At 48.1% G+C, this 17481-nt stretch overlaps 2 protein-coding genes across 2 annotated transcripts in view; one reads left to right on the top strand and one right to left on the bottom strand.

Annotated features, from left to right (window-relative positions):
* Nucleotides 1-1561: 1561 nt before the first annotated feature.
* PSME2 (proteasome activator subunit 2) lies at nt 1562-6460 on the bottom strand. The gene is made up of 11 exons (XM_060255321.1): nt 6296-6460; nt 5973-6005; nt 5822-5884; nt 5504-5590; nt 5367-5394; nt 5182-5279; nt 4975-5043; nt 4816-4883; nt 2745-2799; nt 2269-2355; nt 1562-2173 (listed from the first exon to the last, which is right to left on the bottom strand). Exons 1-11 carry the CDS (start codon nt 6341-6343, stop codon nt 2093-2095), a joined length of 717 nt encoding a protein of 238 aa, XP_060111304.1. The 5' UTR covers nt 6344-6460; the 3' UTR covers nt 1562-2092.
* A 7755-nt stretch (nt 6461-14215) lies between these two features.
* RNF31 (ring finger protein 31) overlaps nt 14216-17481 on the top strand; it is a 40662-nt gene continuing 37396 nt past the window's right edge. Inside the window, 4 exon segments of the mRNA XM_060256505.1 lie at nt 14216-14389; nt 15648-15794; nt 16096-16251; nt 16361-16420. Of these exon segments, the coding sequence (XP_060112488.1) occupies nt 14216-14389; nt 15648-15794; nt 16096-16251; nt 16361-16420 (537 nt within the window).

The following is a 17481-nucleotide window of genomic DNA, read 5'->3' as shown; positions in this document are numbered from 1 at the left end:
CTGTGAGGTAGATGAAGATATTGGATTTATATCCCGTCCTCCACTCCGAAGAGTCTCAGAGCGGCTCACAATCTCCTTTACTTTCCTCCCCCACAACAGACACCCTGTGAGGTAGATGAAGATATTGGATTTATATCCCGTCCTCCACTCCGAAGAGTCTCAGAGCGGCTCACAATCTCCTTTCCCTTCCTCCCCCACAACAGACACCCTGTGAGGTAGATGAAGATATTAGATTTATATCCCGTCCTCCACTCCGAAGAGTCTCAGAGGGGCTCACAATCTCCTTTCCCTTCCTCCCCCACAACAGACACCCTGTGAGGTAGATGAAGATATTGGATTTATATCCCGTCCTCCACTCCGAAGAGTCTCAGAGAGGCTCACAATCTCCTTTCCCTTCCTCCCCCACAACAGACACCCTGTGAGGTGGGTGGGGCTGGAGAGGACTCTCACAGCAGCTGCCCTTTCAAGGACAACCTCTGCCAGAGCTATGGCTGACCCAAGGCCATGCCAGCAGGTGCAAGTGGAGGAGTGGGGAATCAAACCCGGTTCTCCCAGATAAGAGTCCGCGCACTCTTAACCACTACACCAAACTGGCTCTCCACCTTGTTGCACCCGTGGGCACTATACTGAACTTTTGAGAACAGGCTTTGTGTGCCACCTTCTCAGCAGGGTACAATGCTGCCTGGAATGGCCTTGGGTCAGCCATAGCTCTGGCAGAGGTTGTCCTTGAAAGGGCAGCTGCTGTGAGAGCTCTCCCAGCCCCACCCACCTCACAGGGTGTCTGTTGTGGGGGAGGAAGGGAAAGGAGATTGTGAGCCGCTCTGAGACTCTTCGGAGTGGAGGGCGGGATATAAATCCATTATCTTCATCTACCTCACAGGGGGTCTGTTGTGGGGGAGGAAGGGAAAGGAGATTGTGAGCCACTCTGAGACTCTTCAGAGTGGAGGGCGGGATATAAATCCAATATCTTCATCTACCTCACAGGGTGCCTGTTGTGGGGGAGGAAGGGAAAGGAGATTGTGAGCCGCTCTGAGACTCTTCAGAGTGAAGGGCGGGATATAAATCCAATATCTTCATCTACCTCACAGGGTGCCTGTTGTGGGGGAGGAAGGGAAAGGAGATTGTGAGCTGCTCTGAGACTCTTCAGAGTGAAGGGCGGGATATAAATCCAATATCTTCATCTACCTCACAGGGTGTCTGTTGTGGGGGAGGAAGGTAAAGGAGATTGTGAGCCGCTCTGAGACTCTTCGGAGTGGAGGGCGGGATATAAATCCAATATCATCTTCTTCTTCTACCTTTTCATTGTGTTGTTTCTGAATGCCCTTTCCCTCCAGCAAGAAAGGTCCTGGAACCTTTTCTGAAACACCTGTCACTTTGCTCAGAGAGCAGAACGCCAAGGTTTATTTTTTGATTCAGGGAGGAGGGGACGCTTTGGAGAAGACGGAAGCGGGCACCAGGAAACACATTGGCAGGTGCCAGAGTCCTAAGTCTTTCAAATGCCCACCCTAAGTCTTTCAAATAGCAATTCTTGGTCCCCAAGAATAAGAAACAAAAACCTTAGTGAAATGAGGCATTTTTATTAAACTAATTAAGCTCTTTCCAGCATCACAGACATTTAGATGCCCTTGAAAAGGTGTAAGGATTTAGAGCACAAAATACAAATGTTCTTGTTTTACTCTTCAGTCGCTGGATTCTTTGACTGTGTGCATTGATTGCTTCTCAGAACAGAGAGGCCAGAGCACGTTCTCTTGGCCAGAACGTCGACGGAGAAAAGGCTGAGAGATCAGATTCACAGTGGCTCTTGAATCAAAACAAAGACATTTCTGGAAAAATAATGCAGCTACTAAAAAAAAAAAACCATTACATGAAAATAACACATATTTTCTCCAGCTTTAATTTCATACAATTTCACAGGGTCTGTCAACAAAAAGAAGTCACAGCAGGTTTCGTTAGGATATTTGCGTCTAATCCAGCAAAGACAGTTGTGCATCTACTTTTACATCTCTCTGCCCTCCATAACCTTCTCTTTTTATGTGCCACCCTGGCAAAGAAGACAGAGGCAATTGCCGAAGAATCCACTGAAGAAGGCCTCTCAGTACATCGACGGCTTCTCTTCCCCCTTGGGGTTAGTCAGTTTCTCCAGGTTTTTGCTCAAGATGTGGTAGAGCTCAGCCTGTAGCAAAACAAAATGGGAGATATTAAGAAACTACTTTCTCTTTCCTCCCTTCCTCAAGCCAACTGCCCTGTGTCTAATATATTTATACTCACATAAAACCCACGAATGTCAAGCACCATCATCTGGATTTCTCTGTAGATAGCCTCATCTCGTTCATGGACAAGACACCGGTAATCCATCTGGAACGAATGAAGAAATGCTTAAAGACCCTTCTTCAAGGATGTTTGCTATCCCAGTAAAGAGTCCAATAGCACCTTTAAGGCTAACCACTTTTATTGTAGTATAAGCTTTGGAGAAACACAGCTCTCTTTAACTGATGAAGAGAGCTGTGTTTCTCAAAAGCTTGTGCTACAATAAAATGTGTTCGTTTTAAAGGTGCTATGGGGACTCTTTGCTATCCCAGTGTTATTCTCCTGGTGAACATCCCAATTTTAGGACCCATGCAGCCCAACCAAGAAAAATGGGGGAAGACTTCAAAGCCTTCACTCCCTTGTGGATTTTTTGGTTAGGCTTTAGAGTGGAACAGAACAGGTGTGACTTCTAAGGGAGTAATACATTGGCTACATACCACATGTGTGTCCTTGGAGGCCTTAGCCACTGCTTCGCCACGCTCTGAGAAATACCTGGAATGGAGAGCAGTGTTGAGTTTAAAATGCATACAGCAAGAGAGTCTGTCGCTAGACTTTTATCTGCAACAGTAGTCCCCAACCTCTTTGACCTGTGGGCACATTTGGAATCCTGACAGTGTGGTGGGTGCAGCCACAAAATGGCTGCCAAACGAAGCAGAGCCATCCACAAAATGGCTGCCTCAGCTTACCATGGTGCCCACTTGACACCTTTCTGGGCACTTACCAAGTGTTTTTTTAAAGTGGGTGGGGCTCTTTCTCAGCAAGGCTTCTGATTGGCTACTGGAGATTTGATTGGCTGTGCAAATTTTTACAAACGCTACTTCAGCAGCGCCTGCCATTGCAGCCCACAAATCTTCACTGTAGGTGAGTTGTGGCAGCCATCTTGTGGCTGTCTCTGTCTCTTGAGGCAGCCATTTTGTGGCTGTGCTTGTCACCATGTCAGAACCCAAAGGTGCCCGCTAACTCAGAAAGTTTGGGGACGGCTGTTCTACTACTGCATTCGCTCGTTTTACTTATCAGGTTCATTTAATCACCACCTTTCTGTTTAACAAATAGCCAAGGCCTATAACACTCAACAAACCATGCAATACATTAGCCGGTGACAATTAAAATCGTCAGTCGAACTGCAATAACAACTGAGGCAAAATATTAGCTTCGTTCAAAGGCAATCTGCAATTACGATGTCTTTGTGCCAGTTTGGTGTAGTGGTTAAGTGTGCGGACTCTTATCTGGGAGAACCAGGTTTGATTCCCCACTCCTCCTCTTGCACCTGCTGGAATGGCCTTGGGTCAGCCATAGCTCTGGCAGAGGTTGTCCTTGAAAGGGCAGCTGCTGGGAGAGCCCTCTCAGCCCCCCCCCCCACCTCACAGGGTCTCTGTTGTTGGGGAGGGAGATAAAGGAGATTGTGAGCCGCTCTGAGACTCTTGAGTGGAGGGCAGAATATAAATCCAATGTCGTCTTCTTCCTAGGAGGGGAAGGTGTCCAGAATCTGGTTGTTGAAGAGACCCTCATAATGCTAACAACGTCAGACAACATGAGATCCTACAGCAAGGGCTCCCAAAGCCCGGACTCCATCCAAACACAGAACTCATTGCAATCACACAGGTGAAGATAGCCATTCTGATCCTTTGCACCCAATCCTAAATGGAATCCTAAAGCGTAAACGGATGATGCAGACGTAGCAGAATGCCAAAAGCAGGGGTGGCCAAGCTTGCTTAATGTAAGAGCCACATAGAATAAACGTCAGATGTTTGAGAGCTGCAAGACATGAACCTAAGATGTTTGAAAGCTGAAATAAAGGATGGAAGGAAGATGTGGAAAGAAAGCAACTTTAAATGCATTCTCCAGGCAGCCAGCTGGCTTGGCTTGGAAAAGTGATTTCAAGAGAGCAATGCCTTCTCCAAGCTGGCTGACACAGCAGTGGGAACTTCAAGAGCCACATAATATGGATGGAAGAGCCACATGTGGCTCCCGAGCCACAGTTTGGCCACCTCTGGCCAAAAAGCATTACCTACTGTGTCCTTGACATAAGAATATCTATAGGGGCATATTACTGGAGGCAAGGTTGCGTTCGACGTGAACTAGGGCCTTCTCGGTAGCAGCACCAGAATTGTGGAATGCTCTCCCGGAGGCCATAAGGGCCCTGCAGGATCTCTCCACTTTCCGCAGGGCCTGTAAGACCGAATTGTTTCGACAGGCCTTTGATATCTAGCCGGGAGAGAACTGCCACCTGACATCGTATAGAGTCCTAGGTGATCACCGTCCGAAAATAAGAACTCGCTTAAATTGTAGTGACGCAGCACCACAAAATGGTTTTTAAAAGTTTCAATTGTAATTGTAATTATGTTTTATTGGTTTTAACTTGAGAATATGAATGTTGTCAGCTGCCCTGAGTCCACTTGCGGAGAGGGCGGGATAGAAATTTAAAGTAATAAATAAATAATACTGATGGTACTTAGCAGCGTTCTTCATTCAACTCCCTTTCCGCTATAACCCACCCTGACTGCTTACTTGGCAATGGTTGTCTGGAAACCTTCCGCCTTGGTCTTCAAGGCCACGATCCGCTCTAGGACTTTTTCCTGTTCAAAGAAAGGGGTGGAGAGGAAGTATGTGTGGGATGGATGGGCAGGTGAAACACGTTTCACAAGTGACGGTCTCGGGGCCTCTTACCTGAATAGCCACCCCAAAATCGTTGCCATCTTCTATTTTGGGAATCATGTACTGAATCCAGGTAGCAACCTAATAGGAAATGAAGAGGAAGGGAGTGAGGCAAAGATGCTGGGTTGCCTACAGACCCCTGAGGCACAGAGACTACTATGGAGACGTTTGCACATCTAAGGACATAAGGAGAGAAGGCAGGGCATGCTGCCAACTCACCAAGACGCATTTCTCTCTGAACTCCCGAACTTCAGGTTTGACCCGGTCCAAAAGGGACACAATGGACTCGTTGCCTTTAAGGTATCCACATTTGGGGGCTGGGAGCAGGAAACAAAGGGGTAGTAAATGCACAGAACCACAGAGCCCGCCCCCAACCCCCCCCTCCAAATTTGGTTTCCACTCACCTTCCTTCTCCTCCTTCTCTGTCTCCATCTGTACAAGAAATAAACCAACCAAATGTGGATCTGCCCTGGCCTTACAGGTGTGTTTCTTAGCGTCCAGATTTTGAGGGGATGGAGAGGAAAGGACCTAAATGTCTCACCTCATCCTCTTTGGGAGGGGGGTCTGGGATGGGAATATCCAGCGGGGCACGAAGTACGGACAGGTCTTTAATATTCAGTTTGTCTTCCTAGAAAGAAGAAATAAAAAGAGCCCTTCAGGAAAATCCCGTCCCCACAGCAGCCCACCGGATGCCCCTGGAAGACCCCCTAAGCAGGACACTGGAGCCAAAGTTTCACCCTCCAGCAAAGGGCATTCGAAGGTACACTGCCTCTGAATGTGGAAGCTCCACACGGCTGAGTTCAAAGTGGAGCCAGGAAGTGAGAAAACGAGACAGACTCCACCGGGGGAGTTCTCTTACCTTCAAAAACTGATCCAGTTGCAATATTTTGGCAGGTAAAAAGGTGGAGAGAAACTCTTCTGCCTTTAGGGCGAGACAGAAAAAGAAATCGGAGAGGGCAGGGACATGTGAATTGGCAACCAGGGCACATAGGGGAGCAAACGTAACCTACCTCTTTAGAAAGGGAGTCTCTGAAATCAATCATCTAGGAAGAAGAAATGAGGAGAAGGTGAAATGCATTAGTTTTTAGACCCAGGGGGTTGCTTGTTGTGGCAAATCGGAGGGGCGGGGGAGAAGAGGTCGTGCATTCCCAGAGCCTAGCTAAAGGGCGAGATAAGACCAGGGTGCACTCTGCACATGATCAGAGGCCCGCCTTATGAATTCTCAAGTGCCAGAGCTGGAGAAGGGAGGCGGTCTGTTTTTAGAAATCGGCCTCCCGCCGGCTCCCTCTGCGTGCCCCCCTCCTTCAGCCCCTCCCCAGTTCCCCCGCCCCACCTTTTTGCGCGTCTCGCTGCTGACTTGGATGGTGAAGGTTTTGGCCATGGCTTTTGGGGAGGGGGCGATCCAGGGGGAGCGTCGCCCAGATTCGGTGCTCCTTTTCCCGGAACGAAACGAGGGCGGAACCGCGACAAGAGCAATGCAACCCCTCGGCTCGTTTTCACTTTCACATTCACACGTTCCGCCTCCTCCCACCTGCTCCCCCCACCCCCGGAGTGGGCCTTTTTTGTGTGCATGACGGTCGGGGAGGGGGGCGAACACACCAAGCAGCCCCCCACTTTCATTCCCTCCCGCCCTTTTTTTCTTGTTCTTTTTTTTTGCAAATATACTTTTTTTTTAAAGTCAGTTTCCAAGGGAGGGAACTTTTGCAAATCAAAAGTGCGAAGCCAACGCGTAGCGCCCTTTGATCTGCCCCTCCCCTCCCGTAATATCCCCCTCTCAGATCTGCAATTCTCCCCGCTGGCCCCATGGCAAGGGAGCCCTTGTTAAAGTTGGGACACCTTCACCATTAGACCATATGTTAAAAATGTTAAATGTCCTTTTAGTAGCTTGAAAACAGAATAGAAGTTCCAATATTATTATTGCATGCAACTAAAATTGGCATTGCATTTAGGGTTGCCAGCCTCCAGGTGGGGCCTGGGGATCTCCCGCTTTTCCAGCGGATCTCCAGCTGGCAGAGATCAGCTCCCCTGGAGAAAATGCAATCTGTATTGGCATTTAACATCTACTGCAGACTGCCAGTAAAATGTACAATATATGTACACTGTAATTATACACACACACAATTACATATTGTACATTTATACAAACATACAATTACAATTACAATTACATATATATATATATATATATATATATATATATATATATATATATATATATATATATATATATATATATATATATATATATATATATATAAATGTACAATATATGTACACTATATACAATATAGTATACTATCATCTATCTATCTATCTATCTATCTATCTATCTATCTATCTATCTATCTATCTATCTATCTATCTATCTATCTATCTATCTATCTATCTATCTATATTATATACACAATATATGTACACTGTAATTCTATAGAATTATAGAGTTGGAAGGTACCTCTAGGGTCATCTAGTCCAACCCCCTGCACAATGCAGGAAACTCACAAACACCTCCCCCTAAATTCACAAGATCCTCATTGATGTCAGATGGCCATCTAGCCTCTGTTTAAAAACCTCCAAGGAAGGAGATGTATATATAATTATAAATATAAAATGTACAATATATGTACACCATATACAATATAGTATACTATATATATTATATATACAATATATTATATATACAATATAATATATTGTATATTATATATACAATATATGTACACTGTAATTATATAGAATCATAGAGTTGGAAGGGACCTCCAGGGTCATCTAGTCCAACCCCCTGCACAATGCAGGAAACTCACAAACCCCTCCCCCTCAATTCACAGGATCTTCATTGCTGTCAGAGGGCCATCTAGCCTCTGTTTAAAAACCTCCAAGGAAGGAGATGTATATATAATTATAAATATATATAAATTATATATATATAAATTATATATATATATATATATATATATATATATATATATATATATATATATATATATATATATATATATATATATATATATATAGTATATTATATATACAATATATGTACACTGTAATTATATAGAATCATAGAGTTGGAAGGGACCTCCAGGGTCATCTAGTCCAACCCCCTGCACAATGCAGGAAACTCACAAACGCCTCCCCCTCAATTCACAGGATCTTCATTGCTGTCAGAGGGCCATCTAGCCTCTGTTTAAAAACTTCCAAGGAAGGAGATGTACATATAATTACATATATACGTCCTTCAAATATACACATTTATTTTGCAAAAGTTTTAATTGTGCCTTTTCCCCCCTTATGTATTTTTTGAAAATTTTATTTCTTATAAAAATCAAACGATAGCCTTATCGTTGTGGGCGGACCCCCTTTGTCTCCTGGCAACCAACGTTTTTAGACCCAGCCCGCCACCGGTTTTTAATTATTTTGGAGCAGGTTCCTATGTCGATGGGGTTGTGTATGTGTGTTTGACGTGTGTGTGTGAGAATCTGGAATTAAAACGCGCACAGAATGCAACCCCGGGGGGGGGAGGGGGCTTAAGAACCCTACTCGGATCCCGCCCCGCAAGCCTCGATCCCCGGGCTGCTGCGTTCCCCTCTGCACTCTGCGTACGCTCAGAAGCCCCGCCGCCCCCAGTGCCGCCGGTCGCGTGCAGTTCTTCCTCCCGGTCTCCTGGTGTCTCTCTTTGCTGGGTGGGGTTGTTGGTTTCTTTTGCTTTTCGGTATCTGGCGCCCGCATTTCCTGCCCCCCCCCCCAGTTCTTCCTCTTCTGCCACCAGCTGCTGGGAGTTGCGCTTGACAAAGGGGGAGGGGGCGTCCTCATCTGCTGCCCCCTCCCACTGCAGGTAAGCCACCCCCTTTCCCCAGGCGTGCAGGTGGGGGGGGGAGGAGAAGATAGGAAGCCTCAAACCTCCCCCCCCCCCCTTTGCACATTAGATGCAAACCTCCCCCCCCCCTCCCCGGTCATTGAATTCGTTCAAAGTTTTTGCAAAGGCTGAAAGCGAAAGTGGGAGGCGGGACCCGCCCCAGCAACACCCTAAAGCTACTAAGGCCTTGGCTTAGTGGGGGGGGGGGGGTAGGGTTGCCAATCCCCAGGTGGGGGCAGGGGATCCCCCGGTTTGGAGGCCGTCCCCCGCTTCAGGGTCGTCAGAAAGCGCAGAGGGGAGGGAAATGTCTGCTGGGAACTCTATTATTCCCTAGGGAGATTTATTCCCATAAAAAATCATGGAGAATTGATCTGCAGGTATCTGGGGCTCTGTGGGGGCTGTTTTGGGGGTATAGGCACCACATTTTCAGTTTAGCATCTAGTGCTTCTCCCCAAAATACCTTCCAAGTTTCAAAAAGATTGGACCAGGGGGTCCAATTCTATGAGCCCCAAAAGAAGGTGCCCCTAGCCTTCATTATTTCCTATAGAAGGAAGGAATCGAAAAGGTGTGCCGTCCCTTTAAATGTGATGGCCAGAACTCTCTTTGGAGTTCAATGATGCTTGTCACAGCCTTGATCTTGGCTCCACTCCTCATGTCTCCTGGATCCACCCCCAAAGTCTCCTGGCTCCACCCCAAAGTCCCCAGATATTTCTTGAATTGGACTTGGCAACCCTAGGGGGGGCAAGATTGCACCTGCAGCATTGGACCCCAACCCCGGGTGTTTTTTTTGGGGGGGGGGACATCTCTTTTAATGAACATGCCAGCTTCCAATTAAAGAACCAGGGCTTCTTGATAAGAATCGGAAAGGTTCTAGTAATATCATCTGCACAAATCAGGGACAGACCCCTTCCTCCCCCCCCCCCAGTTGTCATGCTCCAAAACCCAGGTGTCCCCTTCCCTCCCCTAGCTCAAGGTGAATTTGTCAGGATCTCTGGCGACGACCTGAGTTCGATCCCCGGCGGAAGCTGGGTTTTCAGGTAGCCGGCTCGAGGTTGACTCAGCCTCCCATCCTTCCGAGGTCGGTCAAATGAGGACCCGGCTTGCTGGGGGGGGAAGCGTAGATGACTGGGGAAGGCAATGGCAAACCACCCCGTAAAAAGTCTGCCGTGAAAACGTTGTGAAAGCGACGTCGCCCCAGAGTTGGAATCGACTGCTGCTTGCACAGGGGACCTTTTCTTTTTTTCTGGTACCCTTTCAGTGCCGGAGACGGTCAGGGAGAAGGCATTCCCTCCCTCGATCTAGATTTTAAAAAACGTTTGTAATTTGCTTCTTCCTGTAAAATGGTGAGATATTAATTGAGACATGGGCACGTGAAACCAACAACCCTACAGGGGCCATCTTGACCAACGTTCCTCTAAGCTGCGGAGTCTTGTGAGCAGAAATTCTACTTTGGGAGCTCCTGGTATTAAAGTGGTGAGCTGCTGCATCAATTAGTTTGCTCTGGGGGCCGTTTTTCCTGAGCTGAGACAAGAATGTATGAGCCGGAGGCTACAAAACTGTGAGCTAGCTCACACAAACTCAGCTTAGAGGGGATCACTGATCCCGACCTGCAAAGATCTCATCCCCATCCCTCCCCTGGGCTATGGCAACTATGAATTTATGAGGTTGTTTAACAAAGAGATTCTCTAAGGCATAAGAACATAAGAGAAGCCATGTTGGATCAGGCCGATGGCCCCTCCAGTCCAACACTCTGTGTCACATAAGAACATAAGAGAAGCCATGTTGGATCAGGCCAGTGGCCCATCCAGTCCAACACTCTGTGTCACATAAGAACATAAGAGAAGCCATGTTGGATCAGGCCGATGGCCCCTCCAGTCCAACACTCTGTGTCACATAAGAACATAAGAGAAGCCATGTTGGATCAGGCCAGTGGCCCCTCCAGTCCAACACTCTGTGTCACGTAAGAACATAAGAGAAGCCCTGTTGGATCAGGCCAGTGGCCCATCCAGTCCAACACTCTGTGTCACGTAAGAACATAAGAGAAGCCCTGTTGGATCAGGCCAATGGCCCATCCAGTCCAACACTCTGTGTCACATAAGAACATAAGAGGAGCCATGTTGGATCAGGCCAATGGCCCCTCCAGTCCAACACTCTGTGTCACATAAGAACATAAGAGAAGCCCTGTTGGATCAGGCCAGTGGCCCCTCCAGTCCAACACTCTGTGTCACATAAGAACATAAGAGAAGCCATGTTGGATCAGGCCAGTGGCCCCTCCAGTCCAACACTCTGTGTCACGTAAGAACATAAGAGAAGCCCTGTTGGATCAGGCCAGTGGCCCATCCAGTCCAACACTCTGTGTCACGTAAGAACATAAGAGAAGCCCTGTTGGATCAGGCCAATGGCCCATCCAGTCCAACACTCTGTGTCACATAAGAACATAAGAGGAGCCATGTTGGATCAGGCCAATGGCCCATCCAGTCCAACACTCTGTGTCACGTAAGAACATAAGAGAAGCCATATTGGATCAGGCCAATGGCCCATCCAGTCCAACACTCTGTGTCACGTAAGAACATAAGAGAAGCCATGTTGGATCAGGCCAGTGGCCCATCCAGTCCAACACTCTGTGTCACATAAGAACATAAGAGAAGCCATTTTGGATCAGGCCAGTGGCCCATCCAGTCCAACACTCTGTGTCACATAAGAACATAAGAGAAGCCATTTTGGATCAGGCCAGTGGCCCATCCAGTCCAACACTTTGTGTCACATAAGAACATAAGAGAAGCCATGTTGGATCAGGCAATTGGCCCATCCAGTCCAACACTTTGTGTCACATAAGAACATAAGAGAAGCCATTTTGGATCAGGCCAGTGGCCCATCCAGTCCAACACTCTGTGTCACATAAGAACATAAGAGAAGCCATGTTGGATCAGGCAATTGGTCCATCTAGTCCAACACTTTGTGTCACATAAGAACAGAAGAGAAGCCCTGTTGGATCAGGCCATTGGCCCATCCAGTCCAACACTCTGTGTCACATAAGAGAAGCCCTGTTGGATCAGGCCAGGGGCCCACCCAGTCCAACACTCTGTGTCACACAGTGGCCAAAAAACCCCAGGTGCCATCAGGAGGTTCACAAGTGGGGCTAGAAGCCCTTCCACTCCACCCCCCCCCCTACAAAGCACCAAGAATACAGAGCATCACTGCCCCAGACACTTCCAATAATATGCTGTGGCTAAGAGCCACTGATGGACCTCTGCTCCATATTTTTATCCAAACCCCTCTTGAAGCTGCCTATGCTTGTAGCCGCCGCCACCTCCTGTGGCAGTGAATTCCACATGTTAACCACCCTTTGGGTGAAGGACTTCCTTTTATCCGCTCTAACCCGACTGCTCAGCAATTTCATGGAGTGCCCACGAGTTCTTGTATTGTGAGAAAGGGAGAAAAGGACTTCTTTCTCTACTTTCTCCATCCCATGCATCATCTTGTAAACCTCTCTCATGTCACCCCGCAGTCGACGTTTCTCCAAGCTAAAGAGCCCCAAGCGTTTCAACCTTTCTTCATAGGGAAAGTGTTCCAACCCTTTAATCATTCTAGTTGCCCTTTTCTGCACTTTCCCCAATGCTAGAATGTCCTTTCTGGGCAGCATTTGGTGGCATAAAACAGACTGAGAAGCCTAAATATGCTAGAAGGTGTTTCTTCTTGTGTGAAAGAGGAACACTACCCCCCCCCCAGGTTGCTCCCTATTGAGCACAGTGTGAATAGTTGGTCTATATAAAAATGCCTTAAAAGAGATGTGTTGTCTTGGTGGTGTGGATATGTTTCTTTGGTGGTGGTATTGGATTTATATCCCGCCCCTATACTTTGAATTTCAGTCTCAGAGTGGTCACAATCTCCATTACCTCCCCCTGCCCCCGCCACACACATACAACAGACACCCTGTGAGGTAGGTGGGGCTGAGAGAGCTCTTACAGCAGCTGCCCTTTCAAGGACAACTGTGCGGGAGCTATGGCTGACCCAAAGCCATTCCAGCAGCTGCAAGTGGAGGTGTTGTCTTCTTCTTGTTCTTCTTTTTACTTGTCTTCTTCCTCTTTCTCCTTCCTTGGCAAAGGCACAATCTGTCCCCTCCATTAATCTGGCAGGGTTTGCCCATTGCTTTTTGTGCATGTTCTATGGAAAATAGGCACAGGAGCACATTAGGAGCAGTGTGATATAATGGATAGAGGGCTGGACTTCAGGGGGACCCAGGTTCAAATTCCCCCTGGGACACAAAGCTGACTGGATGCCCATGGATCTGTCACTTTCTTTCTTGGCCTAACCTACCTCGCAGGATTGGGGGTTTTTTTAAGGTATAAATCAGTTTATTGGTTAATAATTAAAATATATCAGATGCATAATAAAGCTAAAGCCAAAAGAAAAGAAAAATCGCCTACTCTATACACAATAGGGTGCATTACAAGATAAATAATAAATCAAACTGATTAAGCGGAAAAAAACCATTTAAGCAATAAACGAGAAAAAGAAGAAAAACTTAGCATAAGACTAAAAATGAGAGGTATTGTTGTGAACATAAGAACATAAGAGAAGCCATGTTGGATCAGGCCAATGGCCCATCTAGTCCAACACCCTGTGTCACATAAGAACATAAGGGAAGCCATGTTGGATCAGGCCAGTGGCCCCTCCAGTCCAACACTCTGTGTCACATAAGAACATAAGAGAAGCCATGTTGGATCAGGCCAATGGCCCATCCAGTTCAACACTCTGTGTCACATAAGAACATAAGAGAAGCCACACCGGATAAGTCCAAAGGCCCATCCAGTCCAACACTGTGTCACATAAGGACATAAGAGAAGCCATGTTGGATCAGGCCAGTGGCCCATCCAGTCCAACACTCTGTGTAACATGAGAAGCCATGTTGGATCAGGCCAGTGGCCCATCCAGTCCAACACTCTGTATCACACAGTGGCCAATACACACACACACACACACACACACAGTGGCTAATAGCCACTGATGGACCTCTGCTCCATATTTTATCCAATCCCCTCTTAAAGCTGTCTATGCTTGTAGCCGCCGCCACCTCCTGTGGCAGTGAATTCCACATGTTAATCACCCCTTGGGTGAAGAAGGACTTCCTTTTATCCGTTCTAACCCGACTGCTCAGCAATTTCATTGAATGCCCACGAGTTCTCGTATGGTGAGAAAAGTGATGGTGCTTTGCTCGCATAGCTCCTTGCTGGACAGGTAGGATATGAAAGGAAAGACGATGAGCTGCAACTTGAAGACGTTTAGGCCTCCACTGGCGAAAACCCTCTTTTCAGGGGTGCAGTTTTTGTGGCCCGGGGTGTGTGTGTGTCTCTTGTGAATGAGGGTGTCATCTCTGTTTGTCCTTTGCTCCCCGCAGTAGCCATGGAGCCGGCGTTTGTGTGCCTCCGGGATGAACTGGTCGCCGCGTTGATGCAGAGCCCCTCCGAGCTGAACCAGGAATCTTTGCAGCGGCTGGTGGAGATGGCCTTGCCTCTCGCCAAGAAGTACCAGGAGATCGATGTGAAGGACATTATGCGGGCCAATACCCAGGGGGAGGTAAGGAGGGGGACAGCTGAATCCGGAGGGATGCGGGCACGGGTGGAATTCCAGCAGGAGCTCCTTTGCATATTAGGCCGCACCCCCTCTGACGTAGCCAATCCTCCTGGAGCTTACAGAAAAGAGCCTCGTAAGCTCTTGGAGGATTGGCTACATCAGGGGTGGGTGGCCTAATATGCAAAGGAGCCCCTGCTAGAATTTCAAGCTTTTGGAGGATTGGCTACATCAGGGGTGTGTGGCCTAATATGCAAAGGAGCCCCTGCTAGAATTCCAAGCTTTTGGAGGATTGGCTACATCAGGGGTGTGTGGCCTAATATGCAAAGGAGCCCCTGCTAGAATTCCAAGCTTTTGGAGGATTGGCTACATCAGGGGTGTGTGGCCTAATATGCAAAGGAGCCCCTGCTAGAATTCCAAGCTTTTGGAGGATTGGCTACATCAGGGGTATGTGGCCTAATATGCAAAGGAGCCCCTGCTAGAATTCCAAGCTCTTGGAGGATTGGCTACATCAGGGGTGTGTGGCCTAATATGCAAAGAAGCCCCTGCTAGAATTCCAAGCTCTTGGAGGATTGGCTACAACAGGGGTGTGTGGCCTAACATGCAAAGGAGCCCCTGCTAGAATTCCAAGCTCTTGGGGGATTGGCTACATCAGGGGTGTGTGGCCTAATATGCAAAGGATCCCCTGCTAGAATTCCAAGCTCTTGGAGGATTAGCTACATCAGGGGTGTGTGGCCTAATATGCAAAGGAGCCCCTGCTAGAATTCCACCTCTGGATGCGGGAGAGATTTGGAACTGGTGGGAGGCCAGGACTAAGAATAGGGTTGCCAAGTGTGTGTGGGGGGGGTAGGGTTGCCAAATCCTGGCTGGAAACTTCTGGAGATACATGGATGGAGCCTAGGTAGGACAGGGACCTCAGTCGGATGCAATGCCATAGACTCCATCCTCCAAAGCAACCATTTTCTCCAGGGGAGCTAACCTCTGTAATCTGGAGATGAACTGTAGTTCCAGGAGATCGCCAGGTCCCACCCGGAGGCTGCCATCTCTAACTGAGAACCAGTTCCCGCCTCCCTAGAAAGGGTCTTGTGCCTTAGAAATTCTTCCGGGGAAGTATTTCCTATCTTGGCATCTGCCTGCCAGGAAGAGCTTCACCGGTGGGATCCCTGCGTGTAATGCAGAAATTTGTACCCGCCGGGGTGAAACTTTGTTTTAAAAAAAGAGGCCTTTTGCTTGAAGGGACCAAATTAACACAATCCTCTCCCAGACCAAAAAAGACCTGCGAACGATCTCGACTGCTCTGAACATCCTCGAGAAGTACGGCCGCAATCTCTTGAACCCTCTCAAGCCTCGTTTCTGGCGCACCGTCAAGTTCAACAACCCCGTCTTTCGGGACACAGTCGACACCATTCAGGTGAGAAAGATATATCTCCCTCTCCCATCTAACCCTATTTAAATATCATTTTCTTGAACTTCCCAATGGAAAAATTGAGCGGACACATTCTCCTAGAATGAGCCAGGTGTGCCTCTCTTGGGTTTCACGGGTAAGGGGCCACCACTGCCAAGGCCCTGCTTCCAAGCAGAAATCAGTCTGTGCTTTTGGATAAGGAGGGACCTCACCTGGAAGGGGGTCCTGTGTCTCGGTGGGAACCAACCTATACAGCCCCCACCTTCTCCGTCCTTTTGATTTTCTGCATGCCCCGTGTTTCTAACAGGGCGGACGGGATGTTCTTCGCCTCTATGGCTATTCGGAAGAACAGAGCGACGGGCTCTGCTTCCCGGAGCACCTGCAGGAACCCGACACCCTCCGAGTGGCCTCCATCACAGTGGACATCATGCTCCTACGAGCTGAGCTGAACCTTCTCCTTTCGGTATGCGGGGGAGGGGGGCAGACCACAGCGTTCGGGGGAGGGACGCTAAGGGAAGAGCATGTGAAGAAGGGCATGCTGGGAGATGTTTTCTTTTCTTTTTTCCTTTTAGGACAGTCACCCCAACCCTCAGGTTTTGCAGGAGTTGGTGCAGGAGGGGAACAGCTTACAGGTGAGCAAAGGGACGGGGAGTGAGTATGGTGGAACCAGCCAGAGCAATGTTCCCTCTAAGGTGTGGAGTCCTGTGAGCAAAAATTCTACTTTGTGACCTACTGGCATTAAAGCTGTGAGCTGCTGCATAAATTAGTTTGCCTAGGGCCATTTTTCCTGAGCTGAGGCAAAAATGTGTGAGCCGGAGGCTAAAAATTTTGTGAGCTAGCTCACGCTAACTCAGCTTAGAGGGAACACTGACCCAGAGCCAGTTTGGTGTAGTGGTTAAGTGCCCGGACTCCTATCTGCTCCTCCACTTGCAGCTGCTCGAATGGTCTTGGGTCAGCCATAACTCTCTCAGAGTTGTCCTTGAAAGGGCAGCTTCTGGGAGAGCTCTCTCAGCCCCACCCACCTAATAGAGTGTCTGTTGTGGGGGAGGAAGGGAAAGGAGATTGTGAGCCACTCTGAGACTCTTGAGATTCGGAATGGGGGACGGGATATAAATCCAATATCAGTTTCTTCTTCTTCCTCTTCCTCCTTCTCCTCCTCTTCCTCCCCCTCCTCTGTAGAAGGCTGCATGTCTTGGCTTGCTATGAGAGCCACTATGCCACAGGGATTAGATTGTTGGATCTAGGAGACCCAGGTTCAGATCTCCACTCTGCCACAGATGCTTGCTGGGTGACCTTGGGCCAGTCGTCTTCCCTCAGCCTGGCCTACCTCAGAGGGCTGTTGTGAGGATAAAATGGAGGAGAGGAGGAGATAAGCCACTTTGGCTCCCCACTGGGGGGAAAGGTGGGGATGTAAATTTATCCTTTATTTATTACTTTAGATTTCTATCGATTGTTCATGGTCCACCAGTGTCAAGCCCCGATATTCCAAATAATGAATTCTTTTATTTCATATAGAAGCTTTTATTAGGACTCGAGGTGCTCCACTAAAGACAGTTAGTGGAAAAACTGAGGTACAGAAAGCTGCATGCATAATATAAAGAAAGGAAAGGTCCCCTGTGCAAGCACCAGTCTTTTCCGACTCTGGGGCGACGTTGCTTTCACAACATTTTCACGGCAGACCTTTTGACGGGGT

The sequence above is a fragment of the Heteronotia binoei genome, chromosome 15 (genome assembly GCF_032191835.1).
Source record: "Heteronotia binoei isolate CCM8104 ecotype False Entrance Well chromosome 15, APGP_CSIRO_Hbin_v1, whole genome shotgun sequence".
NCBI classification, from domain to species: domain Eukaryota; kingdom Metazoa; phylum Chordata; class Lepidosauria; order Squamata; family Gekkonidae; genus Heteronotia; species Heteronotia binoei.
The sequence above is the reverse complement of the archived record's forward strand: the minus strand, read 5'-3'. Positions and strand labels throughout refer to the sequence as shown.

What these genes read in the sequence shown, in the direction of transcription:
- PSME2 (XM_060255321.1), bottom strand. Translation starts at nt 6,343, where the DNA reads ATGGCCAAAACCTTCACCATCCAAGTCAGCAGCGAGACGCGCAAAAAG. An exon ending in CCCCTCCCAAAGAGGATGAG is followed by an intron (nt 5,395 to 5,503) that starts GTGAGACATTTA and finishes TTTCTTGTACAG; the next exon opens with ATGGAGACAGAGAAGGAGGA. An exon ending in CCTCCAAGGACACACATGTG is followed by an intron (nt 2,356 to 2,744) that starts GTATGTAGCCAA and finishes CATTCGTTCCAG; the next exon opens with ATGGATTACCGGTGTCTTGT.